The sequence below is a fragment of the Macaca fascicularis genome, chromosome 20 (assembly GCF_037993035.2).
Source record: "Macaca fascicularis isolate 582-1 chromosome 20, T2T-MFA8v1.1".
NCBI lineage: Eukaryota > Metazoa > Chordata > Mammalia > Primates > Cercopithecidae > Macaca > Macaca fascicularis.
The window spans coordinates 84,342,740-84,367,407 of NC_088394.1; the positions used below are offsets into that span (position 1 = coordinate 84,342,740).

Below are 24,668 nucleotides of genomic sequence, written 5' to 3' on the forward strand. Positions count from 1 at the left end.
GTTTTTGGGTCTTCCAGGCCCTGATGGTGGCAGAAGCCACAAGGCAGCCTGGGCCAGGCCTGCCTGCGGGAGGGGCTGGTGAGTGGGGGTGAGGCCATCTGCCCTCCCTCTTTGCTCACATTGTCCACCCACTGTGCAAGGAGCCCGGCTCAGGGAAACGCAGACGCAGCCCCCAGGCGGGGCCTTCTGAACAGGTGCTGGTCTGGCACGGAGACGATGCCTGGCGGGTGAGCGGGTGGCTTCCTCTCCAGTGAGGAGGCCCCGCAGGAGGGCTGTAGACGGGTGTTGGAGGGAAGGGCGTGGAAAGGACCTTGCGCCCCGCACAGGGCTCTGAGTTGGTGTTTTGGGGCAGCGGTGGGTCACGGGGCTGCCTGTCTGGGCTCGGTATGTGAAACGGTCCCATGGACTTCATGGGTGAAGACCCTTGAGATCCCGCCAGGTCTGCAGTCTGGGACACTTGCTCCTGTTCAGTGCAGCGTGTCTCAGGCAGGGCCCCGGCCAGCAGCATCCAGGGTGCCCCACTTGGGTCAGCGGCTCTGGGACGGGGCTGGGCACTCGCTCCCACCAGCCTCGGGGGCTGACATTGGAGGGCCGCTGCTCTGAGCCATCTGAGGCCCTGCTCAGGGACTGCCAGGAGTGAGCCCTGCCCCTAGACACTCACCTCTTCTGCTATGGGGCCTGAGACCACCGTGTGGCCGGAGACCTAAGGCGTGGATGGCCCCCGCCTGGCCACCAGGTGGCAGCATTCGCCTGGCCAGGGGGCCTGGCCTCCACCTGGGCAGGGCGGCCGCCTGCAGCCTCCAGAGGCACCGCACCTGCCGGCCCCACACCCACCCGACCTGCCCACCATCCACGTGCACACCGGGACCTCCACACACTAAAGGGGACAGACAGGCAGGAAGCTCTCGACTGCACATGTGCACACAGCACAGCCTCACCTATGCGGACACCTGGGGCACTCAGACGCACGCCCACAGACACACACGCCTGCTCAGCCCCAGGGTACACTCAGGTGCCTGCCAGTCCACTCTCACAGCCACAGGAGCGAGTGCTGCAGAGTTCCTGCAGGGTTCCCTGAAGGACAGGTGTTTGAGCTGGGAGCAGAGGACCACTGGGCGTGAGCTGTGCAGGCCCCACAAGGACCTCTGCAGTGGGAGTGGACACTGAGGCCCGGCCTTGTGCACAGCCAGGGCCACTCTCCATACCAGTCCTCCCCCTGGTCACAGTCAGGGCCACCGTCCACACCAACCCTCCCCCTGGGGACCGTGTCTCTCCCACCCAGGATTCTGAGGCCCAGTTCACCCCAAGAGTGCAGAGTCCCTCTGTGGCCAGCACCCCCGATGGGCTGCCCCAAAGCAGCAGGGGGAGGCGGGGAGGCCATGAATATGCAGAGAGCTCCCATAGAAAGCAGCATTATTTCCCAACATCCACGGCTAGATTCCAAGGCCTGACCCCAAAGCCGCTGGGGAGGTGGGGTAGAAGAGAAGTGGGTGCCCTGGGCCAGGCTGAGGAGACAGAGCGAGTGGGCAGCCGTGGAGGAGACGCAGGCAGGGGAGCACGTGCCAGGTGCCTGCCCCTGGGTCTCAGCCTGTGGGGTGAGGAAGCGGAGGGAGGGCAGGAGGGTGCCAGTGGTGAGCGGCAGGCCCGGCTTCATCCCCTCACCCCGCCACACAGAGAGGAGGTGTGCAGGGCAGGGTCGGGGGTTCTGCGGGATGGGGGCACACCCTCCTCAGGGAACAGATGCAGGGACGGTTTACCGGGAAACTCATTATTGAAAGCAGGCTCTCCAACACGCTCCTACACCTTGAAGCATCTGGTCTCCTAAGAAGACATGTGGATGGCCAGGCTCACACAGTGAGGAGAGGGGGATGGAGAGGGTCGGCCCCAGGGAAGGGGCTGTGTCCTGGTAACTGTGTGGATGGCCTGGTAACTGTGTGGATGGCCTGGTAACTGTGTGGATAGCCCGGTGACTGTGTGGATGGCCTGGTAACTGTGTGGATAGCCCGGTGACTGTGTGGATGGCCTGGTAACTGTGTGGATAGCCCGGTGACTGTGTGGATGGCCTGGTAACTGTGTGGATAGCCCGGTGACTGTGTGGATGGCCTGGTAACTGTGTGGATAGCCCGGTGACTGTGTGGATGGCCTGGTAACTGTGTGGATAGCTCGGTGACTGTGTGGATGGCCTGGTAACTGTGTGGATAGCCCGGTGACTGTGTGGATGGCCGGGCTCACACAGTGGGAAGAGGAGGATGGAGAGGGTCAGCCCCGGGGAAGGGGCTGTGTCCCGGTAACTGTGTGGATGGCTGATGTGGCAATTCCTTGAAGCGCCTCTGAGGTGATGGGACTTGGAGGCCCTGGAGCCTGTGGGGAGCTCAGTCCTGCCCACGTGCCACATATGGGCCACAGAGATGCAGCTGAAGCTGGGGGCTCCAGCCCCAGTGTCTCCCCCTCCCAGCGCAAGGACAGCAAGCAAGTCATACCAGGTTCCAGCTGGGAAGCAGCGGGAGGCAGTCCCCACTTCTGGGTAAATCGCAGCCCTGGGACAGCCACACTGAGGCCCAGGGGTGTCTGTCTTTCCAGGTCTGCCCTGGCCTGGCTCCCAAGGCCACGGCCCCTTTCCCCAATGCAGTGTCTGTCTCACTAACCAGCTGGCGTGGCCTTGAGGAGAGGAGGCAGAGCCCTTTCCCCAGTGCAGTGTCTGTCTCACTGACCAGCTGCATGGCCATGAGGAGAGGAGGCAGAACTGGTCCTCCCCGAGGCCCGGGGCACGACAGGGAGGTGAACACACTACCCCTTGGCCTGCACTGCCCGAGAGAACCCCAGGGCTGCTTCTGGCCCCAAGGAGGGGGCAGATGTGTTCTGCCAGCACAAGGAGGTACCCAGGAGCAGCAGAGCCCTGAGCTGGGGGCCAGAGGCCTCAGGCTGGTCACCAGCAACCCCCCTCCGGGCCTCAGTTCTTCGATCCATTAAATGGACAAAGTGACCACCAAGACCCTTTCCAGCCCTGGCTCCCAGCAGCTCCCTCAGAGGGTCAATTCCAGGCAAGGAGCTGTGGTTCCCTGCGCCCAACTGGATTTCACAGATGCAGGCTCAGTTTCCCCTGTCTGTGAAATGGGCTCAGTGAGAGCTCCCAGGACTGTGATGAGAAGTGAGATGGCGTTTGTGAACTGCTGGCCTCGCGCCAGGCAGCGGCGCTCTCTCTGTGAGGAGAGAAGCGCACACCGCGGCTGGCGCCTTCCACACTGACCTGGGCCCCTGTTGAGAGGCTTGCGGAGTCAAAGTCACACGGTGGTGCTTCCTCGCCCCCCAGGGCCTGGCGAGGCTGGGGCCCTGCCTCTCTCTGACTCCATCTCCCACCCTTCCCACCCTTCTGTCTCAGTCATCTCTGGCTGCATGCAAAACCACCCCAGCCTTCAGTGGCTCAGAACAACAATCATGTCTTTTGCTCACAGACCTACAGTTTGGGCAGGGCTGGTTGGGCACAGCTCGTCTGCTGCCCGTGGCATCTGATGGGGCTGGCGTCTCCAAGTGAGCTTCCACCCAACATGGTGATTGAGTTCCAACATCGAAGGCCCCAAAAGATGAGACCCAGACGCCACCGGACTCTCGAGGACTGGGCTGGGAGCCAAAATGGTGTGGCTCCCTGCACATCCTTCCGGCCAAGCAGTCCCAGAGCCAAAATCCAAGACAGGGCCTGGGTCTCCCCGCCCACGTGGAGGTGTGTCACAGATCCGGGGCCATGTTTTAAAACCATCACCGTTGCCCTCTGGCCACAAATTATTTATATTCCACCCAGATGCAGGGCACACTCCCTCCTCCGAAAGTCTCCCCAAAAGTCTCACTGTGTCTCAGCGTCAGGCTCAGGCCCAGGGCCCTGACATTTAGATAGGGCCAGGCGTGCCTGAGGCCCTCGAGTCATTCCTCCAGTGAAGCATGCCCATGCCTCGGGGTGCAGGGCACGGGACATAGGACAAACGCCACCGATGCCCCTGTCGGGAACTGGGAGGAGACAGGTGGTTCCAAACCCTGGGTCCTGCCCCTGACAGTGACTGCGCTGTTAGCCCAGCTGCCTGGGGCCTGGTTCCACACTAATGTGTCCTCTCCTCGAGGTGGCTGAGTCCACCATTCAGGGACCTCCCGTCGCTCCCCAGCCTGGTGTCCTCTCCTCGAGGAGGCTGAGTCCACCGTTCAGGGACCTCCCGTCGCTCCCCAGCCTGGTGAAGGTCATGGGGTCCCGGGCCTCTTCACACTGTGTTGTCTCCACCTCCTTCCATCTCATCTCATGGCACATCCACCAGAGCAAGGCCCCTTCAACCTTCACAGACAGACCCTTCTCCATGGCTGCTGTGTGGCCGAGCTCTTCAGATTCCGGAGGCCGATGTCCAGATGAAGCAACAGGGTCTTCCTGGGGCCAGACACGCGGTCTTGCAACCACACCTTGGACCAGCTCCTCACTCTGAGGCCAGGGCTCCCTTGGGGCATCTTTCTCTGATGAGACAGAGTGGAAACCTGCAGCAGTTTTATTTCCAGCCTGGCATATCCACGCTCTCACATACTGCTCCTAAGTTCTGCTTGAAAACCAAAGAGGTCTTCCTGCAGTATCGCCAAGGACGAACCACACAGGCCACGGCCGCTTTCAAGGTCCTGCCGGGCCGAGCTTGCTGCGGCGCACAGGTTTCCTGGCTCCTCGTCGTGCCTCAGGTCCTATGCCAAGAGCTTCCCCGGCGGTGCCAGATGCACGGCCACTGCATCCCGCAGCTGTGTGCAGCCCCCACCTCCACTCACCCGCGTTCGTCTGCACCATCCACGCCCGTGTCACTAACAGCCCCCAAGCTGGTATCTGAAAACAGAAGGGCTGACGACAGGCCAAGCTTCCACAGGTCGGCTGGGCAGCCTTTCTTCTGGCCTCACCTGGGCTCATTCTGGCAGCTGCCACCCACCAGCGGGTCAGCAGGGGCAGGGCGGCACGCCCCCTGCCTCCAGGCAGTTTTTCATCTTCAAGGCCCCAGGTCAGGCGTCCTCAGGAAGCCGTGCACACACCTGCTCCGTGAGCCTCTGCTTGCCTCCGATTTGCTGGAGCTCCACTGACCGAAGTGGGTCACAGGGCCACGGGGTCAGGCTCAAGGTGGACAGAGACGGGCGAACTGAGCTGCAGCCCACAGCCTGCCTCGGCCACGCGCTGGCTCTGCCCTCCTCCCGAAACCCTCCCCAAGCATTACAGGGTCTCCCCTAGACACCTGGTCAGATGGCAACTCCCACCCCACCTGATTTATAGCACATGGGAGCCCCTGTCGTCCGCTGTCCACTCACTGCTGTTAGCCACCACCTCAACCTGGCACAGTCCATCACACACAGTGACGAATTGTGTGTGTTCACTGCCTAATTTCAGTACCTGGGTTGGGAGCTCCAGACATATTTGTGGATGGAAAGAAGGAAAGGAGGCTGGGTGCAGTGGCTCACGCCTGTAATCCCAGCACTTGGGAGGTGAGCTGATCACCTGAGGTCAGTAGTTCAAGACCAGCCTGTACAACAAGGTGAAACCCTGTCTACTAAAAATACAAAAAGTAGCTGGACATGGTGGCAGGTGCCTGTAATCCCAGCTACTTGGGAGGCTGAGGCAGGGAGAATTACTTAAACCCAGGAGGTGGAGGTTGCAGTGAGCCGAGATCGCACCATTGCACTCCAGCCTGGGGGGCGGAGTGAGACTCCTGAAGGAGGAGGAGGAGGAGGAGGGAAGGAAGGAAGGAAAGGAGGGAGAGGAGAGAGAGAGGAAGGAAGCGAGTCCTATCTGTGATGTACGTGACCCACACTCTCAGAGATTAAGAAATGTCCAGATAAGATTTCCTGTCTGCACTGGTATCACCTTGCCCCACCGGATAAATGGGACGGATGGGCAGTTGTGTGAAAAGGTCACTCCCGGCTGATATCCAAGGACGGTCTCCAGGCAGAAGCCTGGCCATTGGCTCTTGGAGGGCAAAGCTTGTGAGACCCACAGGAGAGGGGCTTGTCCAGTGTGGTCCCGGGCCAAGCCCGCTTTCTGCTGTCCTTGGATGTCTGATAGATCAGATGGGTCCCTGGCTGAGGGTGGGACTGCCGGAGCCGCGTCTCCAAAGCCAGAGTCAGCTCCAGTGACGACAGGGCCACAGCAGCAGCCCCCGCCCAGGGTGGCCCAGCATCCCAGAGCCGGCCAGACCACCCCCCACGGCGGGTGGCCTCCCGATTCCTAACTTAATTTATTTTGACATCTTTGCTGCCGCCTGACCTCCTTATGGAGTCACGTGGTGTTTAAAACTCATTATCCCCCCACTGAAACAGGAAGTTAATTAAACCCTTCACAGAGCCAGCGTTGACAAATGTCAGAATGGGCCCCTGGCACGGCTGCCCGGCGGCACCAAGGCCTGGGGATGACTGGCAGTGGGGGAAGTGAGTCCTGGCCCAGGCAGGGACCACAGGACAGGTCCTGGGCTCCCTTCCCCTAACTCGGCCGCCCCTGTGCATTTCAGAGCATGCACGTCCCCGGGAGAGCCCTGCTCTGCACTTCCCTGCTTTGCAGCTTCAGGCAAGTGACTTCCCCTCTCTGAACCTCTGTTTACAAATCTGGCAAATGGGAATTCTGACAGCTCCTTCTGCAGAGAGCTGCTGTGAGCAGAGTGTGCTGACGTAGGCAATGTGCAGCCTGGCTCAGAAGGGCCCTCGGCAGTGTCTGCTATGGCTGCTGCTGTAGGAGGGCAGGACTGACTGTGGAAGAGGAGACAGCTAGGCCTGCCCTGCGTGCTGGGACAGAGAGGCCTGAGCCTGCCTGGGGCACTCAGGGGATTCCCTCAGGAGGGGTGGTCAGGCCAGTCTAGGCAACAGAGGGAAGGGTGCACCCAGCAGCCCAATAGCTTGTGCCAAAGGGGACCCCTGGACCCACATAGAGGGAGGCTCCAGGATGAAGGAAGGGCAGAGCCTGAGGCTATCACACATGGCTCTTAGGAGGCCCCACTGGCTTCAGCCTTCCATCAGGGACCAGCCAGGGTTGGGGAGAGTGGGCAAGATTAGGCTGATGAAGGTTTGGAGCAGGGTGGGAGGGGCCTTTCAGAGCCATAAGGAAGTGAAGTCACCGATCCTGGTGATGGGCCGGCTGTGGGGAGTGGTGGGGAGCAGACAGAGGAGTTGGGTACAGCCTGGTTCCGAGGCCCTCACATGGCCTGACCTCCAGGTGCACCAGCCCTGCAGCTGCTGGGGCCCCGGGTCCACCTTCCCCGGCCTCCAGCTTCTGCCCCTGCACCCTCTCTGCCAGAAATGCCCTTCTCTCTCCCATCACTCTTTTTTGAGCATCCTCCTCATCCTCATCCTTCAAGGTCCAGCTTAAGTTTCTAGAACATTCTGTGGCTCCTTGAGTCACAGCTTAACAGTCGGCCTGGCACATAGGTGGTGCCACAATTAGCCCCTCACCCATCCACAGCTGCTGCCCAGCCCCGGCGGCCCTCTTGGGCTGGGGCAGCTAGGCACTGGCCTGTCAGAGGAGCCAGGTCCACAGCCGATAGCCCACAGGTCGGAGGGAAAGTGGCAGAACCAGGACTCAAACCCAGTTTTCCCAACGTCCCATTCAGGGTGAAGAACATGGGCTCTGGAGTGAGAGTTCCTGGGCTCCCTCCCAGCTCCAGCACTTCCAAGCCGTAGGACCCCGGAAAAGCAGCTGGCCCACTCCAAGCCTCAGTTTCTGCATCTGTAATATGGGGATAACTTGAGCCCCCACCCCAGCCAGTTGTGCAAAGGTGGCACGGACCTGGCACAGCCTGGAAGCACAAAGGCAGTGCAGTGCTGGTGATGCTGACACAGGTCCCAGAAAGGAGAGGGGAGGCTGGGAGGTGGGGATCCCTTAGGTCACCTCAGAGTGCCTCCTCCCTGACCTCCAAATGTACAGGGTCAGCAACGCACAGGAAAACCCCCCCACCCCCCCACCCCCTGCTGAAAACCAACCGAGCATCAGGGGCAGGGCTGAGGCAGAGTAGAGGCATAGTAAGGTATATACCCCTCACACCCCTCTACCACAATGGAAGGCTGGACTTCCATGTCCACTGGCCCAGCCCACCCCTGCACACCCTCACTGCTCAAACCCCAAAAATGTCTTCTTTGGGCTGAGGTTGTTTTCGGAGGAGAGGTGGTCTCCAGGCCACTGCCAGACAGCACTTCCTATGTGTTCCAGGCCCTGCTCTCCCTGGGAGCCAGCAGGGGAGAACCCCATGCGGGCTGAATGCAGTTCCAATTTCCCCACCAGTGACTGGATGTGAATCTCAACACACCCCGAGAACACGCAGAGGCAGATGGAAACTAGGGTTCACAATGGGCAGCAGGTGGGGGGCGGAGGTCCCAGGTGGGCTCAGCCTAGACAGTCTCAGCAACCCCACACCCTGTTCCTCTCCCACCTGATCAGGGACCCCTGAAAGCCCCACTTGGATGTCACCTCCTCCAGAAAGCCTTCCCTGATTTCCCCAGGCAGAGATGGCCGCTCCTGCTCTGGGCTCCCCCAGGCCATCATCTAGACAGCATGCCTTGTTTCTCTTCCTCAGTGTATGGCTATCGTCATGACCTCCCTGAGGGTTTAGTGGTGTGTGCAAGGTCCTGCGGCTTTACCACTCAACATCAGCAGGCAGCCTCCCCTCTCGGCCGCAGTTTTCTCATCTGTAATAATGCCTCCCTCCGGGACAGGTAGAGGGACAGCGTGTAGAAGGAACGTGCTACAAAAGCAGCCCTGGCAGGGGTAGGGGGCCTGTGACCGATGCACCACCACAGGGCCTGAGCTGTGAAGGGGACTACACTGGGCTCAACATCCTGCCCTTGATGCCCTGGGGTTTTGGGGTTTTGATCCAGGCGGCACCACATTTTCATATTTTCATTTTGCATGGGGCCTTGCTAGTGACGAGCTAGGGCAGCAGGCTGTGGTCTGGACCTACCGCCGGCCCCCTTCGCTGGCTGCCCTGGGAGTGTCCCTCCATGTTTTCATCTATATACGGGCTCATAGAAATCTCAGCTCAGGCAAAGAAGCATCCAAAATGATCCCATCATCTCCTCCTGCAGCCTAGACAGACATCAGTCATGGATGATCATGGCTATCTCCTGCTGACCTTCAGAATCCACCCCAACACAGATCTCCACCCGTTCCAGCAGCACCAGCCCGGGTGCCACTTGCTGTGCGTGGACCCAGCTGAGCTTCAGACCCAGCCCAGGTGCCAGCCCATGGCCACCTCCTCCAGGAACTCCCCTAACTCCCAGGTCCACATACTCTAAATTGGCCTCCTTTTGGGAAGGAGGTGAGGTCCAATGGGAAACCCATACGGGTAGGGGCTCCATCCAGTTGACAAACATTGGGTGGGGTGGGGGCGTGGGCAGAGGTCCTGGGTTGAGTGAACCAATCAGACATGGGCCCCACCCCTTCCAGAGAGCAGCTGTGGGAAGGCTGTGCCCACTGGACCCTGGCAGAGAGCAGGAAGGGCTGGAGGACCCGTATGCCCCTGGGCAGCTCTCTTGGCCTCCTGGTCGCAGTGTTCCTGTCTGTCTATGGTGGTGGAGCAGGGGAGAGGGGGCGCGGCGTGTATCCAGTGACGTACCCTTGTCTTTCCTACCCACTCACCACTCTCCTGTGCCAGGGAGAGAGACCACTACTCCAGTTCCTTGGAGCCAGGGAATAGGTCACAGGAGTCGGCATGAGATGGGGTCTCAGGAGCTCCCAGCAGGCTGGCAGGTGGTGTGACAGACCTGCTGTGCCATGGTCTCGTCGCCACATGGGAGGGGTCCTTCCTGTCTGCCCCTGGGCCCACTCACCCCCGTTTCTAATGAGTATGGGGATGGGGAAGCAGGCAGCAAGTGCAGGCCGAGAACATTAAAAGGAAATGATACAACTCAGCTGGGAGTGGGGGACACCCCCCAGTGCGTGACCTTGAGCAAGTCCCCGAGCCTCCATCAGGTGGGGCTCTTGGGCGCCATTAACACACCCCAGAGGGCAACAGCCCGGTTCTCCATTTCCAGGCCTGAGCTGACAGCACAGCGCCCACAAATCTCGCTGACCTCTGACTGCCCCGAGAGGGGGCTGTGGCCCGGGCGCTGTGGGCACCTCCTTCGTGGGTCTCCTGCGGGGCGCCCTGGAGAGGCTCGGTGAGGAAAGAGGCCCCAAGGGGCAACGCCCAGGGCTGCCGGCTCCCGCACCCCCTCCTCGATTTCCAGCCTGGTCTGAGCTCACAGGGGAAGACCCGAGATCCCGCTCTCCTGGCTGTCCTGAAGGTGCGGACTAACACCATTTGGGGGCCATGGCAGGTGGCGGACCCCGTGCTGCTTTCACCGCAGTCTGGGACGGAAGCCCCCTTCCCGACCCGAATCCGCTCCACACCCCAAGTCTGGCCCAAGACAAACGTGGGCGTCAAGGCCTCGGGCTTCCTGAGCCGGTCATCACTGCCCCCACCGCGCACGTGGAGCGGGCGGCGGAGCCCAAGGGTCTGGGAAGGAACCACGGGATGGGGGCGGAGTTACAGGGCGGGGGCGGAGCCTCGGCGTCTCAGGGCCCAACCAGGTCGGGTCAGGTTTGGGGGCGGAGCTGGCACCAAGAGGCGGGGCGCGGGATGCCGTGCCGCGGGGCAGAAGAACAGAACAGAACCGAATAGGTCTCAGAGTCCCAGCCGGGCCTGGGACGTGGCCTCCGGGCAAAGGAGGAGTCGGGGAGGGAGGCTAGAGGTCTCCCCGGGACTGGGGCAGGGCCGAACCAGGAAGGGGCGGGGCATAGAGCGGGGCGGGGCCAGTGCCTTGAAGGCCCAGACGGACAGGGGCGGGGCCGTAGCGCTGGGGGCGGAGACAGCGCCGTGAAGAGCCGGCGGCCTGGGGCGTGGTCGCGGCGCTGGGGGCGGAACCTGAGCGGTGTAGGGCCCAGCAGGCGGAGCGGGGCGGGGCCGGAGCTCGGGGGCGTGGCGGGGCGGGAGGCGCGGCGGCCGACAACGCTCAGGCCCCGCCCCGCCCCGCGCCTCCTGCGCCTCGGAGCGCCCTCGCAGTGGCCGCCTGCTCCGCCGCTCGCCGCCCGCGGGTTCCATTGAGAAAAGCTGAGCGGCGGCGGCGGCGAGTGCGCGGAAGCGGAGGAGCCGGCACCCGCCCGCCGGGCAGTCCGCGCACCCGCAGCGCAGGACCGTGGCCTCTCAGGCCTCCGCGGCGGCGCCAGCGGCTCCGGGGCTGGACGTGCGGGCTGGGGGCGCGGGCCGGGGCGGCCGCGGAAACCGGGGGCCGGGGGCATGAGCGGCCCCGCGGCCCCGCCGCGCCCCCGCCGCCCGCCGCCGCCCGCCCGGGGCTAGAGGCGGCCGCCGGGAGGGCGCGCGGCGCCGGAGACATGTCCAGGAGGAAACAGAGCAACCCCCGGCAGATCAAGCGTGAGTCAAACTTTGCCCGTCGTCCCCGCCGTCCCCGCCGCGCGCCCGACCCCCGCTGGGGCCCTGCCGCCAGCGCCGCCCCCGCCTGTCCCCGCTCTGCCCCGGGCGCAGGCGACCTTCACCCCGCGCCGCGCCCCCCGCGCTGTGCCAAGCGCGCCGTAATCTAATCTCCGCCGGCGGCCTGGGCCCCCGCGTCTCGGCTTGGGCACCAGGGGGTCCAGCCCAGGAGGGGGCCGCCCGGAGGCCGGGAGGAGGGTGGTTGGGGGCGCGGCCCGGGCAGCGCTTGGCCCCTCGCGGCCTGCCCCTCCCCCGCATCTGCGAGATGGTGCGGCGATAGGGCGGCCCCGATCTGGGCTCAGATAAAGTTTAAAATATTCCATTCTGCAAGTCCCGTCCTGATAAGATCGTTCTGTCGGGACGGGCTGAAATTGTGATCTTATCTCGCGCGGTTGACTCTCCCAGGCTTTGTATCTAGAAGCGGAGAGAGACCTGGGAGGGAGAGGGGACACCCGGGGCCGCGTGGAGATGCCTGGCCAAGTGGCAAGGACCCGCCCGCGCCCACCCCCACCGGTGCCGTCGCAGAGCGCAAGGCAGGGGAGGGGGGAGCGCGCAGCTGCTGCAGTCTAGGCACTTGGCTCCAGCCCCCCAGACATCTCCACCCCGTGCCCTAGTGCTGGGGTCCTGAACCCAGGCCCTGCCTGCCTGGTGACACCTCCTGGACCCTGCAAATGTCCCAGCCAAGGCGGCATGGGCAACGAATGGTGCCCTCGGATGCCCGCGGGTACCCCCTGGCATCCCAGGGGGCTGCTCTGAGTCAGAGAAGGGCCTCCCAGGACGTAGCCCCAGGCCAGGGTCGCCCCTGCACGCAACCAAGTTTCTTGCTGGTCCGGCTCCCTGCGGGGTCAGAGGTTGCGGCCCCACCGCCACATTGCCAGTGCCCCCACGATGAGAACTGCGCTCTCGGGACCACTGTCTGGCCTGGGCCTCTGGGCTGTGCCAGGAGGGAGCAAGAGCACAGGAAGCTCCCCTCCCCACCCTAGGCCAATAATAACTTTGCGCCTCATGGTTAGGGCCCAGGCACAGGTCTTCCTCCCTGGGGCGCCTCCCCGGAGCCTGACGGGCAGGTCGTCTGAGCCCTGCCAGGAGGCCACGACGGAAACCGGCCCGCTGCCCAGCCGCAGGCGCCCGGGCACTGCCTCCTTTGTCCACACGACCACTGCCACCAGGACCCCTTGCGCGGGGCCTGTGGGAGCTTCCCTACTCAGGAGGTCTCCTGAGGCGGGGGTCACCGGCATGAACCGGTTCCCGTAACCCAACTCCCTCAGTGCAAACGGGACCTGTTTCCCGAAAGTCGCCGTCTATCATGTCAACTCAAGTATTAAAAACCACCCACAGGTCCCGATCCGCGCTTATGCTCTGGTTTCTTTTTCCTTCCTCCCCTGAGCGCCTGTGTTCGGTTCTGGGGTGTGTGTGTGTGTGTGTGTGTGTGTGTGTGTGTGTTTCGCTGTGATGAGAAATGCAGATAGCTCGGGCAGGGAGATCGCAGGTTGGGAACCGATTTCCAGCGCCGATAAGGCAGCCAGCGCCTACGAGAGCCCGTAGCCCAGCCCAGCGGGGCGGGCAGAGCGCGCGCACTTTGGGAACTGGGACCGCGGCGGGTGCACGGTGAGCCCTAGCGGCCCATCCTCGTTGTGGCCTGGGACCGGGGCAGAGGAAGGGCCCGGACGAGGGAGGCGGGGCCGCGGACCCTCCCTGTCGCTCGCGGCCCGGGGCTCCTCCTCCCCCTGGCAGATCTCAGCACGTTAAGATGCGAAGGCTGATTGTCACCAAGCGGAGGCGCCCGCCCGCCCTCTGCCAGCGCCTGTGCGTGCCCGCTGCCCTGGCCTCACCTGCTGCCCGGCCGCGAGTGCAGAGCGGAGGGGGCCGAGCGCTTCGGGCCGCCCACCCCCCACCCGCGCCCCCATCAAAGCCCTGGCGCAGCTGCCCGCGCCTCTGTGCGCCTTTTGTTCCGTGCGGAGATAGATGTGCCGCGCTGATAAGGCGCGCAACCGATGGTGGCTGCGATAGGCGCTTCCATTTATTAACTTCAAACGTGGGAGCGGGGGCAGGGCGAGGCGGGAGCGCGGCCTTGGCCGGCCAGATGGCGGAGGCGATAGGCCGGGCCGCCGGCGGGGAGCGCGGGGCCGGGGCAGCTCGGGACCCCCGGCGCCCCCAGCCCGCTGGGCTTTCCTCCCGCCCGAGTCGATGTGAGCTCTGATAAGCGCCTGGCGGGTCGGCCCGATGGCGATTGCCAAGAGCGATAAGGGGCCTTATCTTTGGCCACCAGGCCCGGCCGGGTTGGAGAACAGCGCGGGGGCGTCGCGACCGGGGCGAGTGGGGGCTTGGAACGGGCCTGGTTGGGGCCAGGGAGCCGGCGTCCCTGCGCTGTCTGTCTGGGGGAGTTTTCTCCCCAAACACACTTAATTGCCAAGAAGTTGATCCTCCCCTGTGGCCGGTGGTACAGTCCGTCAAAATGAAAGAAAACTGACTTCGCCTGGCCAGGAGGGGGAAGGGGGAGGACACCCCGCCCCGATTCCTCATAGACGGTACAGAGGTGGGTTTGACACCTCCAGAGGGAGAGAGGCTGTTTCCCCCTTGAATCCTGCTGGCGTTGCTGGTAGTTCCTGGCAAGAACCAAGTGTACACTGCTTGGAGTTTTCTTGAAAAAAAAAAAATATCAGGGTGGTTTCCATGGCCCAGGCTGCTTTGGGGGAGGCCAGTGTGCCCTGGTGAGGAGGCACCACAGACCTGCCTGGGCTGAGCACTGTTTGCCGAGCACTACTGCATACAGGCCCTGGGTCCCAGTGGCAAATGAGAGGGGCAGAGGGGGCAGCCAAGGGGAGCAGGGGGCACGTCCGGTGGTCAGGGACACTTCTTGGAAGGGGGTGACCTTTGGCGTTGTAGGGCTGGCCTCAATTTTCCGCTGCTGTCAGGGGAGCAAGGGCTGAGAGGCGCCTGGGGCTAGGGGGCCAGCATGTGCCAGCAGGTGTGAGTGAGGTCGGGAGTGGTGGAGTCAGGCAGGTCCTTGGCCTCCCGCTCTGAAAAATGGAGTCAAGAATAGGTCCCCAGGGCTGTGGGGGTCCCTGGGTCAGTCTGGAGATATTGAGGGTCCACAGGGGCATTTTGCAGTGGAAGGGCTCATGGATCCCACAGACCAGACAGAACCCCAGGCTGGCTGGTTAGGGCCTTCCGGAAGGAGCCCGGGTGCGGGGCGGGGCAGGGTGTCCCTGAGCCCCTCCTGTCCCAGCCCAGGCAGCTGCCGCAGCTCAGAGGAAGGTGCTTTTCACACACTCTCAGACTTTGATTAAACAAATTATTGGTAGCCACAGGATGACTAATTCACTCCAAGCTTCAAAGTCACCCACCTGCTCTCCCCAGCAGCCCAACGCCCACCCGTGGGGCTGGCAGTGCCATCTGGCAAGGGCCAGTTCCAGTTCCAGAGAGGGCTGGGCTGGGCCCAGAGGGCGATAGGGTGGTTTCTGTGATGTGTTATGAACATGAGTGGGATGTCTGCACAGAGCCATCCACAGTGGCCTTCCATGCGTGGGAGGCGCCTGGGTGTCGAGGCTCTCAGAGGCCACCTTACCATGCCCACGACCCAGGGTGGTAGCAGAGCATCCAGGAAAGAAGGAGCTTTGGCAGCCTGGCTGATCCTGGTGCCAAACCACGGGAGACAAGTTACTGTGACTTCCATAGCTCTCAGTTTCCCCCTGCTGGAAAAACGGGTATGATAGTGTCTGCCATCCAGGGGCTGCAGGTCCTGCCCTCAGCTTACTTGGTCCTTGGCCCAGTTGCCCCATTGCCAGTCACCACCCTGAGGGAAATGGTGCCTGCAGCTGGCTTGGTGCTTAGGCTGCAAAGCCATCACTGTCATCTCAGAGTCCTGATCCCAGCTACGTTTTTCTCCCTTTCTCTCTTTCTTTTTAGTTAATTTTTAAAAAAAAAAATAGACATGGAGTCTCACTATGTTGCCCAGGCTGGTCTTGAACTCCTGGGTACAAGCTATACTCCCAGCTCAGTCTCCCAAAGCACTGGGGTGCCAGACATGAGGCACCACACCTGCCCTCAAGCCACATTTAGCAGAGGGAATTAGAGATCGGGAGGTACTCTTGAGGCCCCCCACCCCTAAACCTGGATTCCAGCAGGATCTGCCGGACCCCGGAGCCCACGCCGTCACCCAGCTCTGGGCCAGTTGTGGTTTGCCTGCTTTCCTGGGCCTCAGGGAAGGCAGACAGCTGGTGTTTATTTGATGGTAAGAATAATATTCATAACAGCCAATGCTTAAGAGCCCTCTCTGTGCCAGGCTGTGTATTAACTTAAAGCAGGTCCTCTTCTGATCACTATTTTACATCTGGGGAAACTGAAGCACAGAGAAGTTTCTTGCCCAAGCAAGTGATGGAGCCAGAGTTGGAACCCAGGTGGCTGGGCGTGCGCTCCTTAAGGGTGTGTCTGTGAACACCACGCTGCCCCCTCTCCATCCTCTGGCTTCTGTCTGCCCCGCCACCTGGGCCTCTCTCAGCCTCAGTCTCCACATCTGTGAAATGGGCCTTTGGGACCAGAGGCCCTCTGAGGTCTTTCCCCAGCCCCTCCCTGGCTGACCCCCAGACGGCCTCCTTCCTAAGACATTACTGCACGGAGGGGGAGTCCCCTGGGAGGCTTATCCGGGCCCTCCCTGGGCCTGGGACTGCCGTCAGCCCTGCCAGTCCCTCCCCGGAGGTCACCAGGAACCCAGCGTGGCATCCAGCACCGCTGGGGATTTAAATGGGTCAGTTGGGGAAGAAAGGAGGAGGGAATGTGATGCCATTAATTGTGCCCCTTATCTCCTGTTTCTATGCCAACCAGACGTTCCTGGGCTTGACGGGCTTGTGAATAATACTCCCGCTAGCCTATCTGCCATCGACAGCCTCCTCCTGGAGGCAGCTGTTGCCTGGCCGATTGGTATCGCCAACCCCATGGACCTGGCCCGGCCACACTTGGGGCCCTGGTGGGGCTCCTGCCCACCCGGCCACCATACCCCTGGGTATTCCTGGAGGTACCCAGTGGCTCCTGACCCCACTTCACAGAGGGGGAAACTGAGGCTACAGCCACAGGTCTGCTCTTCACACCTCGTCTGCCACCCTAAACTCAGGCAGGAGTGGCCCAGACTGAAGGGAAGGGGGTTCGAGAACCTGCAGAGGGGGTCGCCTGCGCCCCGCCTGGCTGCGCAATCTTCATGAGTCCCACTGCTCTGGATGCGCTGTCCTTGGTTGTGTCATTAGGAGGCAGATGACCCCATGGGTGAGGGATCAGCCACCTACAAGCTGCAGGCAACGCATGTGGCCTTATGGACCAGGGGAGAGCTGGTGCCCGTCAGGGGTGAGCCCCTCGTTAGGGCCTGTGTGCAAGTCGAGACTTGGGTGGCTCCTCTCTGGCTCCTTTTGGCCCCTGGAATTCGCCTGTATGCAGGCGGCCCCCATGCAGCTCAGTGCTCCTTCGGAGGCCCCGTCCACACCTGCCTGATGGCCTTGCCAGCCCGTCCCATCACCCGCTCCCCGCTCAGGCCCGCAAGCTCCCTGAGAGCAGGACTGGGTCAGTCCTGTCCCCACAGAGTGGGCCTGCCGGAACTCTCTGTCAGATAAATGACCAGATGGACGCTCAGCTCAAAATAGACATGGCCTGCTCACACCACAGCTCTGCCACTTACTGGCCATAGAACTATGGGCAAGGCCTGCCCATGTGAGCCTCCGTTTTCCCATCTGCAAAGTGAGTGTAATGATAGTACCTGCCCCCTGAGCATTGTTGTGAGAATGGAAGGAAAACACCTGTTATCCGAGACAGCTGCTACTAACCCTCTCCCCCTCCTCCCCTTCCTCTTCCTCCCCTTCCTCCTCCCCTTCATTCTCCCGCCCGCTCCTCTTCTTCCTCCTCTCCCTCCTCCTCTTTCTACTCCCCCTCCTCTCCCTCCTCCCCAGCAGCCTAATGCCCACCCATGGGACTGGCAGTGCCATCTGGCAAGGGCCTTCCTCCTCCCCCTTCCCCCCTTCCCCTTCCTCCTCCTCCTCCTCTTTGCCTTCCTCCTCCCCCTCCCCCTCCTCCTCCCCTTCTTCCCCTTCATGGTCAATCACTTGGGTCAGATCTGTGGTTTCCAGCTTATCTGAGATGGAGAAATCCCTCTTCCCAGGCTGTCTCCCAGGACAGTCCAGCATGTGAAACACACAGGGTCCCTGCTGCTCATGGAGCTCACCGCGCCACCCCAGGTCGGGGCAGCCCCTGACACCCACCCTCTAGCTGGCTGGCCTTTCCCTCCAGCGCAGCCCGACTCCCCAGGCTGTGTGGCCCTCTCTGGGCTGGGGCTTCCCTTTGGCGAGGGCAGCACGGAGGGGCCGAGATGATGCTCCTGCGCGTGCCTCTCCACCTCCCCACCCGGCTCTGGGAGGGCCTGGACCAAGCCAAGCCAGAAGGGCTGTGGGGCCAGGCAGCCAAGTGAGAGGCCCAGGGCTTATCGAGGGTCCCCAGCCCGCTGTTGGCAGGGCCAGGAGAGAAGGTGGGTCGGGAGGAGTGGGGGTCCTCGCAGGAAGGCACACTGGCAGTTCCTGGGGAGCGGCCATCTTTCTGGGCCCAGGCGACGTCATGGTGGCGGCCCTCCCTGCCTCAGTGGGTTCATTGGGCACACCCATTTTTCAAACCAGGATGAGAAGGTCCTACGAGTTCAGCCCCTGTACGAGGAGGAAGCGGGGGTGGTCTGGTCCTGCCCTCTGCCTAACACCAGCTTTCATGTTTAGCATGTGGCCCTGACTTACGGACCCCAGAGTGAGGACAGGGGGTGTGGCTCTCAGCCAGGTGGCCTCAGCCAGTGTCTCCCAGATGCCCGCCTTGGAGACTCCTCTTTAGAGTGGGAGTAACAGGGTCCCTCCTATCCGAGCTGCGTTGAGTAGTCTAACAGGGCTGGTATACAGTGGGTGCTTAATAGCAGCTGTTTGGAGCAGACCCAGGGTCCCGGGTCAGGAAGGCGACCTGAGTTGTTCATGCCAAGTGACATGGTGCTCCCTGTTCATGGGGTCACGGGGTGGGCTGAGGACAGAGGGGTGGGAGGCCCGGTGAGGACCAGGATGCTCAATGGGGAGGCCCCAGGTTCCCACCCCATCCCCACTGCAGGGGCTTTGCCCCACCACCTGGGCTGCACCCTCAGGGCTCCGGGCTGATGCCGGACTCTGGAGAGGGAGGTGACCAGTCTGGGGACCACTTCCGACAACAGTGCAACCTCACGTCCTGGCCTGGCCTTGCTATGACCCTGTGGACAGTGGCTGTGTCTGGGGCCTCTGTTTCTCTGTTGATGGAGGAGCTTTTTAAGAACACCTCCTGCCTGGCTGCTGTGTGGGGCGCGGGCTAGGAAGGGCTGTCCTACGGGCACGTCTATGAGGGACTTTGCTGCCTCTGGAGCTGCTGGTTGCATCACTGATATTTTGCCAAAAGCCCTGAGGGCTGGACATTTAGCAGAGTGCCACTGCCCTCCCCTCCTTCAGTGTTAGGTTTTGAAGGGAGGAGGGACTCTGCCTGAGTGTGCCACACCCCGGGCTGGGCCGGCCTAACATCCCAGCCCCAGCCGTCCTCTTCTTGCCCGCTGCTAAGATCATCATTGGCATTGGCCAACCCATTTTACCGGCAAGGAACGGAGGCCCTGGAGGCGTGACATGAGTGAGGTTACGTGACATGGGACGTGTCACATGTGACATGAGTGAGGTTACGTGACATGGGAGCTGGGGCCGTGGACCCCGGGGGTGGGCCCAGCTGTCTCTGGGCAGTGCCCACTCAGCCCCCTCAGGCCACCAGCCCCAGTGCAGCCTGCAGCCCAGAGAGGCCCAGGTTCCTCCCCATCTCCTCCTCCCTCCCCAGCTGCCTCGTGTTTTGGGAGAAGGCAGTGGCCCTGCTGGGGCAGGAATGTGGCGGCTGACCTTGGGCAGAGCCGGGTTAGCAGATAAGCAGGCCCCTCCCCTCAGCCTCCTGTGCCTCCGTCTGCTTCCCCAGCTTCCCCTGGGCCACTGGCTGTGGTCTTGGGAGCCTCGGCTTCCCCACCTCTGAAATGGGTGTTGGGGGCTGGAGGGCAGCTTCCGAGAGCCCAGGCCCTGGCTCTCCTGGTTCCCTCAGTTCCCCACCTGGGGCTGGAGTGAGCCTGGTGTGCTGAGGGCTCCTGTCTGCTAAGCGCCTATGGGCATCCCCGTCCTGCCCTTCTCCAGACCACTTAGCTTTGGGTTCTCCACCCATTTCGCACATGAGAACCTCGGGGGTCAGAGAGGGTGGGTGGCTGTACTAGAGTCTCGCAGCACACAGTGGTGCTCTGGCTGTGGAGGCAGCGGCAGGGCAGCGTGGCCCTGCCCTAGCTCCTGGGCGGGCTGCCTGTGCCTAGGACCTGCTGGACTGTCAGGGGTGTGGCTTCCTGAGAAGGAGGGGCGGCCACTGCGGGCTTCCGGGTTCCTCCGGGAGTGTCCCTGTGAGCAGCCATGGTTGGAATCCTGGAGTGGAGAGTCCTAGATTCTCTGTCATTCTAGGCAGGTTACCTTGCTTCTCCAAGCCTCAGTCTCCATCTCTGCAAAATGGGGGTATCGTGGGGCACCAGGCTGGGTTCCAGGGTTGCCCGGTCCTCGTGCAAGTCACTCAGCCACCCTCAGTTTCCCCACTATAAAATGGAGCAGTGATGCTCACCTCACCGGGCTGTGAGGAGGGATGCCACCCAACACGAGAGGCGCGGCCTGGGCCAGGGCCCGTGTGGTCTGTGCTGTGTAACAAAATCCACACACACAGGGCAGGGGCCCCCTCCCCTCCCCAGGTTGCTGACGTCCCTCAGGTGTCTCTGTCACAGCCGGCCTCCCGTGGGCCCGCTCCTTCCCACTTCCTCCTGGGCACTTGTGCTCATCACTGCCTCCTGCCTCAACTTCCCTTTCTTCCATCAAGCCCCAGCTCCCCAAGTCAGATCGAGGGAGCAGGAGCAGAGGAGGCCCTGGGCTGGCTGGTCGTGGCTCCTTCCTGAAGTGGTGCATGAGGAAAGACCTGCTGGGGAGTCCTCCAGGGACAGGGGACGGGGCCTCACGGTTGATCGTGCGTCTGTCCTGGACATTGTCAGCCCCCAGTGAGGGACCAGGTGCCTGCAGCTGCTCCCTCAGCCTCTCTTGGGGTTCCTCTGGCATCAGGCGCCCAGACCCTGGTGATGGGAGGGGAAACCGAGACTCAGAGCCATCAATGGCCACAGGGCCCTCCCCCCGCTGTGATCCCAGGGCCTAAGCCCCTCTCCACACTCAGCCCCCAGGCTCACCGGCGTCACAGCACTTACTGGGCATTTACTAGGCCCCTGACTCGCACTCGGCCACCGCACCCAGGATTTGATAGATGTGGCTGCACGTCCTCCCGGCAGCCGTTGAGGGAGGCCCAGTGTGCAGATGGCGAAACTGAGACAGAGAGTTTCAAGGTCAGCCCCAGCCCTGGAGCTTGAGCTCCTAGATCTGGGCGGAGAAACCACCCAGCAAATATTTTGAGGAGGGAGCGAGAGGAGGGCAGCAGTGGTGGTTTTTACAGGAGAACTTTCCCTGCTCCCTCTGGGCCAGGGGACGCCCGTCTTCAGGCTGAGGAAACTGAGGCCTTCCTGTGTCTCCAGGCAGATCCAGCTGTGGCCTCAATACTGTGTCCTCTGGCTGTGTGACCCTGAGCAAGTCCCTTCCCCGCTCTGGGCCAAAGTGGCCACTGCAGAGCCTTAGAGATGTAGGAAAGAGATCAGAGCCACGACTAGACCTGGCCCACGTAGGGCAGGGCCAGCCCTGGGCATTTCCAGCCAGCCAGGAGCCCTTGATCAAGGCTGCTGTTCTGCGCCCTGTGGTCCGTCAGTCAATCCTTGGGGGCTGGAAGGAGTGGATTGGAGGCGCCTTCTTCCCAATGGACAGAGGTGCTCTGTTTAGGGCCTGGGTGCCCCGTCTCGAGGAGGGGCCCTGAGGACAGGCGAGCAACCCCTCAACATTTAGGGGTTCGCTGAGCACACCTGGGCCCGAGGGGCCGAAGCATGTGAGCCATGTCTCAGGTTGGGACCCACAGGGGCAGGGCCCCCAGGTGCCCCCAGGCTGCCTGTTTATGATTGATAGTTCCTGAACCCGGGCCTGGGCCCTGGATATGCTCCCGGAGGGGACGGGACACCCTGCAAGTCCCAAGGCAGGAGGATGGGGTGTTTGCACCTCAGTCCTGCTGCTGTCCCCAACACCACCTACCCTCTTTCCACTTCATGGGCCTGGAACAGCTCAGGAAGGCTTGGGACTACCCCAGCCTTCTTGGGTCCCTGAGGCAGTCGGCCTCAGTTCCCCCATTGCTCATAGGCCCACACCCAGCTCTACCCAAACATTTTCCCAGAGAGCAGAGAGACCCCCTTCCCCCGCCGTGGCAATGGTCGGTGGGCACCCAGGCCCTCTGGGGCCTGGGCTCAAGCTGACCATCTCCATACCCTTCCAGCTCTGCAGGCTGTGGCCTGGTCCGCCCTGCACTGTCTCCTGGTCCGGGCCCCTGGCGGGCACAGGTTTCAGCTCCTGTGATAACTGGGAAAGTTGAACTGGCCCCATTACTGCGCCAAGATGGTGGGTGAGATACAGCCTTGATAATGGAGGAGATACCAGCTTCTCGGTGGCCAATAGCCCAGCCTCTCCACCCATTAACATTCCCCACCAGCGATCCGCCGCCTATCTCCTCCATTTCCACTCCTCCCGAAGATAAGAATGGAAATTCTGACTTCATAGCTCACTGATTAAAGTGTCTGGATTTCTTGATAATACACAGATAAATTATGTTTTTGAAAAAGAAGGTAGGGAGGAGGGTGAGGAGGATGGGGGCCTGGGGTGGGTGGGAGCCCTTGGCTGTCTCTCCCAGTCTTTTTTGGCCTCTGGGCCGGGCCGTGAACCACAGAGTGTCCGGCCTACACCGCCGCGGCCTCTGCACAGACCCTGTGTCCAGCGGTGCAGAGTTAGCTCACAGCAGGGCCCAGGCTGGGGAGGCACAGGCAGGGCGCAGCGTCTGCTCAGAAGAGAAACAGCAGGAACACGTCGTAATGCTGGAAACTCGGGAAAGTTGGGAGCTCGTAACCGTGGGCCACAGGACTGTGAGGAAGCCCTCTGTCGGGGAAGTGCTCCTCCCAGCAGCCTGGCGGTGGGCAAAAGGTGGAGGAAAAGCCAGAAGTCTGGGCCTGGCTGGGCTGCGCCTGTCTTGGGCCATGTCTCCGTGCCTCAGTTTCTCCACCTGTCAAATGAGTGGGAGCACGGGGCCCTCCTCACAGCCTTGCGGGTCATGCAATGCCCCAGAGCGGGCATTTCGCCTGTTTGGATCCCTGGTGTCCCCCTGGTGCCTAGAACAGTGCCCGGTTATACAGTAGGTACTTAATAAATGTGAAGGGCCCAGGCAGAGCCCCATTGGCCAGCTGGGGAGGGGGAGGGGCTTGCCTGCATTGAGAAGCCCTGTGTGCTCCCCAGATGGGCTCCCACCCTGTCCCCAGCCATCTCTGGCCCTGCTGCTGCACCTGACAGCTGCGCCCAGATGGGACTCAGGTGCCATCGCAGCGTCTGTCTGGATAAAGCCGCCTCCTTCAGCTGATCCGAGATCCGGCGCTGATGGAGCGATTAGCGGCGATTAGAGCCCGGCGTGCAGCTAATCCTCCTGCTGAGGGACAGGTGAGGCAGCCATAGGGGTGGAGGAGGGACAGGTGAGGCAGCCATAGGGGTGGAGGAGGGACAGGTGAGGCAGCCATAGGGGTGGAGGGGGCCAAGGGGCCCGCTGTGCAGGGGGGAAACCGAGGCCCCGCAGCTACGATGTCTCCTTGAGGCAGTGGCCCAGCCGTTCTCTCGCCTTCCTGTGGAGCCGCCTGGGGTCCCAGTGGGTACAGGCCGGTTTGCCATTTCCCGCTTCCTGGATTTTATTTTTTAAGTGACTCTTGAGAAATGAGATCCTCTGGGATCCCAAAGGCAGGATCCCTGGGGCGGTGTGGATGGCGGCTGTTCTGGCGGTTCTGGGACCCCCAGTTGTAATAATCCTGATGGTGGCCGTGGTTAGGCAACAGCTCCGTTACCCAGCCCTGGCAGTTCTGGCATGGAGTACTCTGCAGCCCTGGGAGGGGTGCCTATGACCTCATTCTCCTTGGAGAACTGAAGGCTCAGCGAGGTTGAGTAACTCACCAGAGATCACACAGCATGAGGAGAACAGAAGGGACCCTGGCTTCTGGCTTAGAGTCTAGCCGAAGTGAGAGTCTCCATCCTGGCCGGAGGTTCTGGGGTGTTTGCAGTGGGGGAGCCAGCCCACGAGCCTCCCAGGGGGCTTATCCCTCCCCTTCAGGGAGAAAGGCCAAGCACAGAGAGGACAGGACAGGGGAAGGCTGAGGGCCACACAGCCTGTCCTGGCAGTGGGAGGGGATGGGTGGAGGCTGGCCTGCCTCTATTCTTGTTTCTTGGGTTCATCTGTTCCCAGAAAATAAGCTCCTCTGGTGAGAAAGTTGGTTTCTTTCTAACTTTTGAGTTTTGTTTTGTTTCAATATTCTAAAAGGAAGTCAGCTATTTCCAGTACAGTGGGGTGTGTATGCGGGGGAAGGGGGTAAACGTCAGCTCCAGTGACCAGCGTTTAAATCCTGCCCCCTGGCCGGCAGCCTCTCAGTTTCCCCACCTGTATCACGGGCATGATCATAGTTTCAGCCTCCTTGGCCTTTGAGGAATTAGACAGGGCAGAACTGGGAAAGCATCTGGGGCCCTTGTGCAGCGGGTCTCAGTAAACCCTGAAACAGCGGTGGTATTAATGGGGGACACATGCCAGGGCAAGGGTCCCTGGGGTTGGGCCACCTCTCCAAATCCCTCTCTGCCCGCAGCCCCCCCTCTCTGAATCCTGCTGGCATTCTTCCTGCACGGTTTTCGGCCAGTGGCTCCAGTGTGCAGATGACCTCAGTGATGTCACCTAGGGCCTCGTCACATCACACAGCGGCCAGAATGGCTCCAGAACATTTGTCCCTGTGATCCAAGAGTCCACCCCTTATCAATCCCCCATAGTTGCCACAGTCACCCAGACCGGGGACCACAGCAAACAAGCAGGGGGTACAGCATTTGCCCCCATGGCCCTTGTTCTCACACACATCCCAGAGGCTCAGGCCTCAGTTTCCACATCTGTCAAATAGGGCCAATGCCACTAAGCCTGCCCTGCAGGCCATGGCCAACCCCCCTGAGGTCTCCCCGCCCCTCCCAGCTGTTCCCACCAGGGCTT

At 62.0% G+C, this 24,668-nt stretch overlaps 1 protein-coding gene across 2 annotated transcripts in view; it reads left to right on the top strand.

Moving 5' to 3' along the window:
- Positions 1–10,987: 10,987 nt before the first annotated feature.
- The window catches only part of ZFPM1 (zinc finger protein, FOG family member 1), a 76,402-nt gene continuing 62,721 nt past the window's right edge, over positions 10,988–24,668 (top strand). The window contains exon 1 of one of the 2 annotated variants that reach the window (XM_045382947.3): positions 10,988–11,390. In XM_045382947.3, coding sequence (XP_045238882.2) covers positions 11,351–11,390 — 40 coding nt within the window. In that variant the 5' untranslated portion in view covers positions 10,988–11,350. The remainder of the gene's footprint in view (positions 11,391–24,668) is intronic. The other variant, XM_065537350.1, reaches the window with a different exon arrangement.